The sequence below is a fragment of the Serinus canaria genome, chromosome 6 (assembly GCF_022539315.1).
Source record: "Serinus canaria isolate serCan28SL12 chromosome 6, serCan2020, whole genome shotgun sequence".
In the NCBI taxonomy this organism is placed as follows: Eukaryota; Metazoa; Chordata; class Aves; order Passeriformes; family Fringillidae; genus Serinus; species Serinus canaria.
In genome coordinates this window covers 30,682,952-30,695,144 of record NC_066320.1, presented here as the reverse complement: position 1 = coordinate 30,695,144, position 12,193 = coordinate 30,682,952, and the positions used below count along the sequence as shown (strand labels likewise).

The 12,193-nt window shown below is 44.7% G+C and overlaps 1 protein-coding gene across 11 annotated transcripts in view; it reads right to left on the bottom strand.

Annotated features, from left to right (window-relative positions):
* The window catches only part of TACC2 (transforming acidic coiled-coil containing protein 2), a 118,456-nt gene that overhangs the window by 69,177 nt on the left and 37,086 nt on the right, over positions 1-12,193 (bottom strand). For all 11 annotated transcript variants that reach the window (XM_050975961.1, XM_050975960.1, XM_050975952.1 and 8 more), the window contains one exon: positions 5,413-5,538. In XM_050975961.1, the coding sequence (XP_050831918.1) occupies positions 5,413-5,538 (126 nt within the window). Of the gene's footprint in view, positions 1-5,412; positions 5,539-12,193 lie in introns of those variants that run through there.

The following is a 12,193-nucleotide window of genomic DNA, read 5'->3' as shown; positions in this document are numbered from 1 at the left end:
AGGAGCTGTAAGGAGCACATCATCCCCTCCCAAATTCCCTCTCTCTCCTACCTCCCACAAATTACTCCTTCCTCCAAAGATTATTTCACTTCACTTCTCAGCTGACTACATCATCAGTAATATTGCAAAGTCTTGACAGCCTCTATAGACCATAACATTAAGAGCCAGAGGAATTTAACTGTATATGAAATCAGTATAATAAATAAATAAATCACTAATGACTACTTTGCTGTTCTCACACAGCCTTTTCTCCTCACTGTACAATATAAACATTCGAATAAGCAATTTGTGTTTTAGCAAAATAACCCTAAAATCTGGGACTAAAACATTCTCTTACTTTAAAAGCTCTCCCCAGGCTGTAAAGCTAAGCACAGTAATCCCAGAACTCAGCACATGGATGTGAGGTCCCTCTGCTCAGCAAAGCTCCACGCTCAGGAGCAGGGTAATAACCACAAACTCCCCCTGCTCTCAGCCACATTCATGAACAGAAAAGGAACTAAGTAACCCCTGACTTCATGTCTCAAATCAGGAGCAGTTCAAGGTCTTGTCATGCCACACTGTCCCTTCCAGGGCACACCAGAGGGACACAAATGTCCTGGGGTAGCAGCCACACACAACAGCCTCCCCTCCAGCTGGTGCTGCTGCCAGAGACACAGACACAAATGCTGATGGAAATGCTGGTGGAAACAGGACGTGGCTGAGAAGCTTCTTACAGGTTTCCTGAATTAACTATAAACAGCTATCTTAGTCACTCCTTTTCAATTTTTCTCTCCTCTTCCCCCAGTAATTACACTGGAATTGTAGGCAGCAGATGGAATTGTGTTACTGATGAAGAGTTAGTAAGGTCCAGGGACAGTCTGTTCCCTCCTTTGGTGCACAAACAAGAGACCAAGCCTAAACCACATCCCTGACTTTAGTCACAACACATAGGAGCAGGAGAACAGCCACTTCCCAAAGTGTCTGTCTACCCAGCTCCCAAGATCACCAAAGCTCTTTGTGAGTGTAGTTTACCTTGATTAGCTCATATCCACAAAGCTGCTTTGTGCCATATGGGACAACTACCCAGCTATCTCTTCTAAGAAATTATCTCTGCCTTCCTCACTCCTTCCTTGTGTTTGTCCAAACTGGCCTGATGCTGACACAAACACCCGAAATTTTCAGCCCCATCAAGTGAATACAAAGAAATAAATAATGATTAGAAAGCAGGCTGTTTCCTTTTTCATGCAAAGGCCTTTGTCCTTGGCTAAAAATGTCTCTGTACTAATATAGTAACAGCATCCTCTCTATACCAAGGCTGTGACTATATAGGGGCACACGGAGAGCAGTGAAAGTAAGATTTTTAAAGCAGAAAAAAGTGAACTGCTAAAAATAAGTGAATGCTGAACATCTGTTTGGAGAGCAAACAAAGAGCTGCAAAACCCAAACAATTCTCAAGAGGGCCCAGCCAAGCAAGAGCACCAAAGGCACATAAACTATGGCCCTGGTGTTATGGACACACAAAGCTGTCAGTCTTACAGTAGCAATGTTTCACCCACGCTCTTCACACAGGTCCTAAAGATCATCTGCAGCCCTTCAGCTTCCCCCTCCAAGCCTTTCCACATCAAATGAAACCATTTTCAGAGATATTTTGACTAATGAGTGTCATTCCCAACACTAAAGCTAAGCTTGCCATCAACACACCAGGATTTCTGGAAAAGCTCTGCTCCCCATTCCTCCCAAAGCCCTGTGCCCACTCCTCCTCCTGCTTTCACAGACTGCACAAACTGAGGCAGGGGAGCACAGAACAGGAACCATGACCAAAACACAGACTTTCTGTCCACTGTGAGCTCTCCAGCCTAACACTGCATCAACTGGAGTCCATGTGTCAACTCATGGAACTTTTATCACCTCAGACATGAAGTGGCTACATCAAAACCTCTCCACAGCTCTTATTAAAACAAGATTTTCCATTGAACTTTTTTCTCAACTGTTAATATTTTAATGGTTGCAAAAGAACACTACCAAAAGGCCCAAGCCTTCTCAGTGCACAATAAACTATACATTGACCAGTATTTATCCTGTGGAGTTGAGCTAATTAGAAAAGAAGTATTTTCAAGCACTATCTCTTATAAGTAAACCTCAAAACCAATTTTCTGACTTATCTGGGTGTGGGTATTCCAAGACAAATGTGGGTATTCCCTGTTTGTGCTGCCAATACTAAGTACAGCCCTAAACACATCCAGCAAGAGCCTAAGCTGTCATTTTTTCCTGGGCATTTGAAGGTTTGGGGTTTTTTTCCCCACAAGCCAGGAAGGAAGTAGCAAGGAAGAGAGAGATACTGCTCAGAAGTGTTTCACACCTCTAACCTGGAGCCCACCTAAGCTGTGGTCTTGTACAGACATGGCTCTTATTTGCCTTCTCTACCTTTCCAACCCAAACATTCCTCCTACAACACAGAAGTCCTGTTGCAGAGCTCTGCACCTGCAGAGTAAAGAGAAAGCTGTGTCTGGCCAAAACTTCTCCTAGAGCAACATGTACTGGCAAATAAGAGTGAACGTGGCCTTTCATTGCTGAACAAAAAGGCTTGGCAGAACCACCAGTGAACTTTTTACCTAATTCTTTTCAGGGCACTTCTCTGTAGATAAATAAAATCTGACTGAGCAGATGCAAGCATGTTGTCCCTGATCAATATGGTATCAGCAGGAGAGAGGCAGTCAGTCACCCTCAAGAAGCCAAACAAAGATAGAGTTTTCTGACTGGACAGATGGAGGGACAACCTGATCTCTCACTCTGCCCTGCCATCTGGAAGCCATTTAGCACAAACTGACCCCCATCATACATGCAGCATTATTTTTCCCTGTCAAAGTGCACACCATCTGCATTATGTGACACCCAAAATACAGAGAAACAAAAGCAAACTTAGTAAATAACTAAATATTTTGGGGGAAGCCACTTTATGATTGCACCTTACTGCAGGCAGACTGGCATAAGACCATGGCATTCAGAGCCCCTGTAACATTTCCATTTTGCAGAGGTACCCAGAAGGCAGCACAGAGACATCACATGTGTGTGCACTAGGGAATTGTATCCACTCACACTGAAATGCAGTGGTGCAGTGCTCCTACAGAAAATGCCAAAAAAAAGCAGAGACTTTAATAAGATTATTTTACTTATATCAGCAATAATCTGCTCCATGACACAGGTGAATTGTTGATGATAAGGCAATGACATGAAAGAAAAAACATCACTGAGGCTCCTCCCTTGGGTGAGAAAAGCCCAGTCCTGCTATGTGGGCATAATCCCAGTGTTTTAACACTTTCATTTGCTACCAACTTCATATTGTCAGCAAAGCCCAAAAAATGAGTAGAGCTGCTGCTGCAGGAGGAGCTGCACCAGGACTGAACACACAGGAGTTAAAGCAGGGCTGCAGCTGCACTGATTTAACCCCTCCTCTGCCAACCAGTTGCCATCTGGGCGTGGGTACAGTGGCAGCCTCTGAGTTTTCTAATGCTGGGACAGCAGGAAGCCCCTCTGCAAGGCTCACAGAGAAACTAGCAAATGGCAACAACCTGGACAGAAAAGGCTGGTGAAGGAGAATGGGCAAGCTTTTATACCCAAAGCTGCACACGGATGCAAAATAAAGGAGAAAGCAAAGAAACAACACTGACAAGAGTTAACTTGTGCAGCACTTAAAAAACAAACAAAAGAGTTAAAAGCAACAAACACAGAAGAAGCACTCACAGCCAGCTTCACTCCAGTCGACCACATTGTATTTCTCTGTCAGTTTCCTCTGTTTCAGGATTTGGAAAATTACCTACATCCAGCATGAAATACCCCTGGTTTGCCACTTTTTAGTGCTGAACCCTTGCAAAAATCCTTGCAGCTCCCTCAAGGCCAGGATTTGGAAACAACAGCCAGATCCTGTGGTTGCTGCACAGTCCCTGTGCCCTCACCCCTACTGGGCTCAGCCACCCTGGATGGGGCAACCACAGCTCAGCACCAGCCCAGCCTGTGCCACTGGGGTGGAGCAAGGAGCCCCGAGACACCCTTCAGACATTAACAATAAAACATTTAAAAGGCACAAGTTATGGAGGAGATCAAAAGAAAAGGTATAATATAATTAACTTGAAATTCCAGATTGATGTGAGAATGCAAACAGAGTGAATTCATGAGGTTTACAAGAAACAGTGAATTAAAGCACTCTGAGATTGCTCTCCCTAAATGTTTAATCATAGGCAGCTGGTGTGCCTTTTTCCTGCAAACAGCAAATTATCACCCCAAGGGCACACAATCTTCTGCTCCAGACTGTAGTCCAAAGACCATATACAAATCTTTCTGGCACTTCTGGTGCCTTTTTCATGCTTCCACATTCAGAAAGTAGTTCACAGCTCCACCTCAATTAATGCTCACTCTTTTCTAACTGCCTCTCTACTACAGCCAACAATCCATTAGCAAGAAAAGCAGAATCCACAAAAAACCATCAGTAACCCAATTACATTTGTTAAAAACAAAAGAAACACAACTTTTTGAGTAAAAACTTACAAGAACTGAAAGAAATCCACATCATTATCTTCCCACTGTAAGCTTCTCTAGATCATCTTACCCTGACTGTAGGAAAAAGTTTGTTTCTCACAGTCTCTCCCAGCCAGCATTGGTGACTAACCAGCTTGGGGACTGGTGGCAGACCAGGATGGGCTAAACAGCAAAGTCACCCAGCTTTTAAGGTGGATTGAGCAAACCACACAAGGTCCCTCCAGCCTTTGATGGTGTATTATTGTGACTTCAACTAACAAATGTAATGCTAGCTTAAATATACTGTGTGTGTTTACACTCCACTGAACTCCTGGTGACTGAAGGGTACACACACCCTACAAGGCTTCCTCTATTGTTCAGATAAATTTATATGCCCCAAGATCCTGACAACCTCACCAACTTGCACAAAGAAAGCAAGTTTCCCTTCTCAGCGCAAGCAAAGGCAAACAAAAAGGCCAGAGTCCAACAGAGATACCTGAATGCTTTAGAATCAACATTATATTGTTTAAGAACTTCTCAAAGAAAATGTTTCAAGGATTATTTACCTTGTACTACTAATAAAAAAAAAAAGTATAAGCACCTAAAAAAATCTAGGGCATATATTGCACCTTCACATATCACAACCCTCCTGTGTGCTGAAGTGACAGAATTCAGGGAAGGGTAAACAGAATTTTCTTTTGAAGGCCTTTACAAGGGGGGATTTAAACTCTGGTACAGATCTCTGCTGATAGATAGAGGCGGACCCAACAAACCCATCAGCAATGGCTCTAGCAGACATTTCTCCATGCAAGGAGGGTGACAGCAGTTCCTCAGCCAGTGCTGAGCTCCTGGTGCTCCATTCCCCTGCAGCAGGGAGCAGTGCAGCCCCCGCCCTGCCCCAGGCACAGCTCTGGACAGTACCTGGGTGCAGTCAGCTCAGCAGCTCCCACGGGGACAGCATTGCCAAAGGCTGCACACACAGCTGAGGGATGCTCACAGGGATCCAGGGGAGAAGCCAACTGATTATCATCACCTGGCCCAGGAGAGCTGTGGAGAAAGCAGACAGAGAGAAAGGCAGCCTTTAATGTCTGAGTTACTGCAGAATTACTGCTTTTTATCACTCTGAATCCCTGGACTTCAGCATGAATGAGCTAACTTGTGTGTTAGGGAACACAGAGGAAGTTGGCATTTGTAATCTAAGTTGCTTTTGTTCCCACAGGACTGAAGTCTCTGGATTTTTGTCTGATTTACAACTGCAGGAGCAATGAGACAGTACAACCCCACAGCAAACGAACCCCATTGTGCTTCTGATTATGAAAAGCAAATGAGAAATGGAGCTGCTGCTTGAACAAGAGAAATAACAAGATTCCCTCACTCAGAAACCACGTAAAATACAAGGAGCTCATTGCTGGCTTTCACCTGAGCTGGGGGGGCTCATTGGTGAGAGCACAGAGTCCAGGTGCTGTGGAGAACACCCACAGGGAGACATCCAGGCTTGTCCCATTCCTGGGAAAAGCAGAGTGCCACTGAGAACCAGCAGCTCATGACTGAGCAAACCCATTTGGAAACACTGCTGAATCAATAAGGAAAGGAGCCTCGCTGAAAAAGAGACTTTGTTTATTTTTAAGAGACGCCAAACCATGGGAACCCCCTGAAAACAATGTTCTTGCTGCTACTTCAACTTGACTTTGCCACGTGACCACCCAGAGATCAGGGCCCTGGAAGCATCAGTTTTCCCTAAAATTCACCAAAATTCTCAAGTTATTTGTAAACCATAAAGTGTGACCTTGAACTGCTGATGCAATTTCACAGTGCCCTGGATCTCTTCTGTCCATGTTGTTTCCTGTACTACCTAGTGAATACAACACTGAACACACAGGGAGGGTACCATACACAGATGGATTTGAGATGCATAAACTCAAAACTGTCACTCAGCATTTACAATTCCAGCTCATAAATGAAAAGCTCTAAATCAGAGAACTCAGCTTTAAGTGATGACTTCCTTACCTAACTTCAAATCCAGAGATCTTGGATGATTGACTACTGTAATTTAATTTTGAATCAAAAACATAACAAACTGTTAAAGTTTACTATAACAATGTCAGTGTTATTCTGGTAATCACTGAAGGCTGCCATCTGAATGTACCCAAACTTCCCAAATTTTATCTAAAGGATTCTGTACCATGTTCATGTGGGAAAAACAATTACAACTCTGAGCAACTGACTGCCCACAGGTTCTCTGGTTTAACCACACCTGAGGGCTCTGCCTGTTGTAGGGACCTTTGAGCCAAGGTGTTTACAGGTTCTAAAGTCCTCTGGCTTATTATCATAAAGGGACTGGTTTTCATTCATTACTGAGTTGCAGCTGGGGTATCCCCTCTGGTTTGCCTTAAAATGAGTGTTTAGAAAGTAGATTTTGACACCAGCACTTTACAATTTCTTTTTATGTACACAGTGAGCGAAGTGAGGAGATGGGCAGGTTTTCTTCTTGCTGTGACAGAGCTCTAAGACTGCTCCTGTAAACATGTAGAAAACACAGCACAAACCCAAACTGCAGCTGAAACTGCTGTGCCCCAACCTGGTGAGAGGTGTTTGCTCCTCACCACTCACGTTTCCTGCACAACCAACTCCTGGACAGGGATTTTCATAGTTCATGGACAAAGTAACCTGAAACTCAGGCCTGGGGAGGTGATGGAGAAGCTGCTCCTTGCCAAGCCACCCTGCTCTGTGCTGCACAAACAATGAAGCCATCCATGAGCTGCTCAAACGAGTTCCACAAGTGAGATTCCCGGGAATCTCAACTGCCTCTGGCTCTCCAGGGGCTGCCACCAGGTCCTTGCTGCCAGCCCTCTGCAGCCACCAGCCTCTAAGGCCAACTTGCTGCAAGAACTGAGCTCCATAAAAAGGCCATGAGCTTTTTCCATTCTGCTGCCTCAGTTCTGGGTTGAGCCTGGAAGAGGATCGACATAAAACTGCTTCCAAATTCTGCTTGTGACAGGCATGACTGAAATAGTTTGCAAAGGAAAATACCTCACAGTTTAACAAGCAGTTGCTTACCAACAGCTGCAGTGAGCACACTAAATTCAGCCCCAAGACCACGGGGCTCAGTCTGTTATTAGTGTGTCACAAGAGAAAGACACTGCCCATCAAGTGTCCTTAGGCTCTTGAGTTTCACAATTTCACTTTTAAGGCCTCTACTTAGCCTTGAAAAGAGATTTTCCAAGTCACTGTTGGAAGGCAGGTATGCAAATAACAAGTTTCAGGCAAAGCTGGACCCACAGTATTCATTATATATCAACGAATGAATGAGAAATAACTTCCTAAGCCTGTCTAATTTCTTCTTAAACACAGCAGGTCTGACTCTGTTTATGTGAGAAGGCTTCAAACCAAGGCAGAAACTTAAGATACACACAGGGACACAACCTGGCACATGTAGACACAGACAGAGAGTGCTGGGTGCTCTGCTGGGTCTGTTTGCTGCTCTCCTCCTGACATCCCTGAGATGCAGACCTTAAACCCCTAATTTCATAGGAAAGTTGTAAAACACTCTGATACTGGTGCTGGAGACAGAAGGCAGCTCCAGGTCTTGGCATTTACTCCTATCCATGTTTTTCCAATCAGGAGAGCTGGATGAGGCTCCCTTTGAACAGTCAACAATAGCTCCAAGTTTACTCCAAGGGAAACCAATAAGCATTTCAAACTCTATCTCCCAGCCCCAAACATTTGGCTGCTTTTAATGAGATAAGAGCAAGATTTGTGGATCCTGCTCTTACTCCAGAAATCTCTGGAAAATGGCACCAACAACCACAAGGCAGGGCTGAGCTCTCAGTGCTCTCATCACCCGCTGTTCTGTTTTCTTCAGGACACAAGATGTTCTCACTGGGTACAGCAAGGCTGACAAACAAAATCCTTCACATTTCATACTTGGCTTTCTAATACTTTGGGCCAAAGAGTCAATTTTTTAACCCTCAGTTTATCCATACATAAGAAAAAGTACTAATCAATCCCAGAAAATATTGAGAGAATTTGCTATTTCTGTTAAGCTCTTATACTGCAATTCTTTGGAAAGGAAAAAGTCCTAGCAGCACTAACATCAGTTGCAAAATCATTCATTCAAACACACTGTACCTCATAAAATTTGATCAATTTTATTAATCCCTTCAAAATATTAATCTTCTCACAGTTCAGTTTGCAACTTATCTCTTACATTAACCACATTCACTGAAATAAACCTGGTGTCTAGAAAATCCAACAATAACCTGTTACAGTAACTATGTCCCTTTGGTATTTCTCTTTTTTAAAAGTATTTCGATGACTACTGGGACTCCTTTCAATGATTCAGCAGAGAAGGAGGTAAGAAGTTATTTCTCATATAAGAAATCAACATTACAGGTATCACTAACTAAAACTAAACTTGTTTAGGGAACACCTCAGACCTGCTGCATAAGATATAAACAAAGCACTAAAAACAAACAAACCCCTCTTTTTTCCTTCCTGCACTACTACTTATGAACTTATTTAAAACCCATTTAAGTATCAACAGCATTTCAGGAAAAAATATGAGATTCTAAGATTAAAATGGAAACTGTGGCTTTATTTCCCAAGGAACTAAGGGAACATCCATCCTCACAGGATGAGTCCATGCACCAGCAGCAACTTAAAAAGCTCAGACACAGCAATGACTGGGGGTCACTTTTGCTGGTCACTGTGCTTAGATTTAGCCAAGGTTTTACTTTTACCACTAAAAACACACTCACAGTATTGTTATGGGCAATACACTGCCTTTTGTAAACCCAACAACAGACCTACTTAAGCATTTAAATATGTGATTTTGGAAAAATCTCTCAAATTCCATACTCTGAGAAGAAACTATGCCTGAAGAGACTCACACCAGTACTTTGTATTTAGGCTTGGCCTGAGCCAGACTGAGCCCTGCTGAGCTGGAGCTGTGCAAACATGGTAATGAAGGTATCCAAGAAATGAACTGGCATGTGTTAATTAAAAGCAAATAAAACCCCTGTCACACAGGGGGAACACGAGTTTGATGCCTAGTGCATGGCAGCAGAACTGGAACACTTCAGGAAAAAAAGCCACTGTCACCAAGAGACCAGAACTGTCTCCTAGGGGAATGATTCCACATTTCCATGGTGTTCCTCTGAGCAGGACTCGAGGAATCAGCAGAACAGGTCTGGGTGCTGGGTGCCGGTGCCTGGAGCGCACAGGGAGGGTGGGGCAGCACCTGAGTCACACCTGTCCCCAAGGGAGGGACGTGCCACCCCCCTGGCTGGCCACAGGTGACAGGCGGCTGCCCAGCTCCGGACACACACTGCACTTCCAGCAACAGGAGAGTCCCTTCCCTTCCAGCACAATTCCAACCCAACAACACCAGAAAGGCAAACGGGAGCAGGAGCTGGTTCTGGAGACATGAAATCGTTTTCCCAAGGCTTGCTGAAGGCAATGCCCGGCTGTGGAAAGCAGCCCAGCTGTGCAGCAGCTGGCAGTGCCCGCAGGTAACTCCCGGTGTTCTGCTGGAGCTGCCAGGGACCCTGCACAGGCATTCCCAAATGTGCATTTTTCTGGCACTCGCTGTGGAAACCCTGACAAGATAGAGGAGTTATCTTGGCAGGGGATGGGCTTTAGTCACACATTACCTGAGGGTCTGCACTTCCTCTCTCACCCAACCCTCCTTGCTTAAAAACCCCCTAATTTCTGTAAGATGTGCACCCAGATTGATCACTGGTTTGATTAGCTGTAATAATAACATAGAATTTTTTTTGACTGAGCTACATTACTGTGGTCGCATTAAAACTGAGGGTGAGTAACTACATTAAACAAACACAACTATATTAGATTCAAATACTTAAAGGCACTGAAACATGTGTTACAGCACTACTTCCTTAGCAAACTAAAAGACGGACAGCAGAAAGCCACATAAAAGTGTCAGAAGTATAAATCACGCCTGCACAGGATGAATAAGCATATTTGCTGTAATAACTGTCAACCATTAAAAAAAGCCCATCACGTCACCACGAGCAGCTTTTAGAGCTCGGAAGGGCTCTCGGTCACGTCCTGATGTCACTGGAGCAGGACTGCAAAGTTCCCAAATCCCCAAAGTTCCCAGCCAGCAAACCTGAAGCAGAAGTTCCTCAGTGCAAACAACACACACAGAATCTCCTCCTCACTCCAGCAGAAAACCCAAACCCAGCCAGAAACCAGGGCAGGAACCACAAAACCACTGAGGTTTTTTTTTTTTTTTTGGGGGGTGGGGGGGAAGGAGAGTTAATCCTGACCCAGAGCTGGAGGCAGCGCTGTGGGAGGGGGAGAAACAGTTTCCAAAAGTAAAAAAAAAAAACCTAAAAAAAAAAAAAAAGAAAAAGAGGGGGGGAAAGTAACTTTCCCACTCACAAGTGTCTACTTACCAGCGCCAGGAAATAACCAGCAGCGCTCCTGCCCGCAGTCATCCTCGCCGTGAGCACAGCCCCGCGGAGCAGCCCCTCACACGGACACCGCCACCCCGCGCTCCCAGCATCGCGGCCGGGCACCGCCGAGCCCCGCTGCCTCCGCTGCTCCGGCAGCCCACAAAGGCCGAGCAATGCGAGCCCGGAGCTGCCGCTGTTGAGGCTGCTGCTGCTGGGGCTGCTGCTGCTGGCAGGCTCCTCCCATGAGGCTCCCCGAGGAAAGGCCGGAGCGGCCGCGCTGCCGCGCCCGGGTCCTCCCCCGCCGGGCCCGGGGCAGCGCAGCCCGCCCGGCCCGCGGAGCTCCGCAAAAAGCGGCCAAAAACACCAACCAGCCTGGCTAGCCACCTCACACCTGCGGTGTTTTCTTTTTTATTGACTTTTTTTTCCCCCCCCATCCTCGGTTTTACGGTGGAATTTCGGAGTTTCCATCGGCGGGAGGGGAGGGGATGTGGAGAGATTAAATTACGGGGTGTGTAGCGCTTAAAGCGCACACACACACGGCTCCCGAGGCTTTAAAAGTCGCTTAAGAAGAGCCTGGTTTAACTGATGATGTTCGTCAACTTTTTCTTTTTTTAAAGTTTTAGTTGTTTTGCCCAACTTTAGAACTTTTTAAAGTGTTTTCAGGATGTAGATGTAAAACTTTTTAGCAACTCTCACTGAAGCATTATGTGTTTATAGCTAAACAAATAACTTTTTTTAAATCTAAACCAAACCATTTTCAATCCTGGCTTAATTGCTGGGTTAGATTCCAGCTCCTAAAGTCACACAGGTTTTCCATAGATTTCTTTACCTGCCTCCTTCATAGGTTTATCTCCTTTCTCATGGATTTCTTTGCCTGCCTTCTTATAACTTCCTTTCCTGCTTTTTTATGAGTTTCTTTTTTATTTTTTTCCATAGGTTTTTACCTGTTTTCTTACAGGTTTCTTTACCTCGAAGAAAATGGAGCAGTTTTAATAGTTACCTGCCCTTATTAATATCTAGGGTTTCCTATGGGTCTATTACAACACAAAAAAAAAAAGGGTTTTACAGGTAATTAATTCTGCATGGAGATACACCAAATTGCATATACGAGCTGCCAGCACCCCAGGAATTAATTGTCTCTCCCCAGAGAGATTATTATCATGTTTATAACACATAAGCTTTATGATATCTCTCCCACAGCAAGAGTGTTGGTAGATTGGGCATTTGGTAAGCAACAGAGATATTTTGGATAAAATCTGGGGTTACAGAGCCTCAGTTCAGCT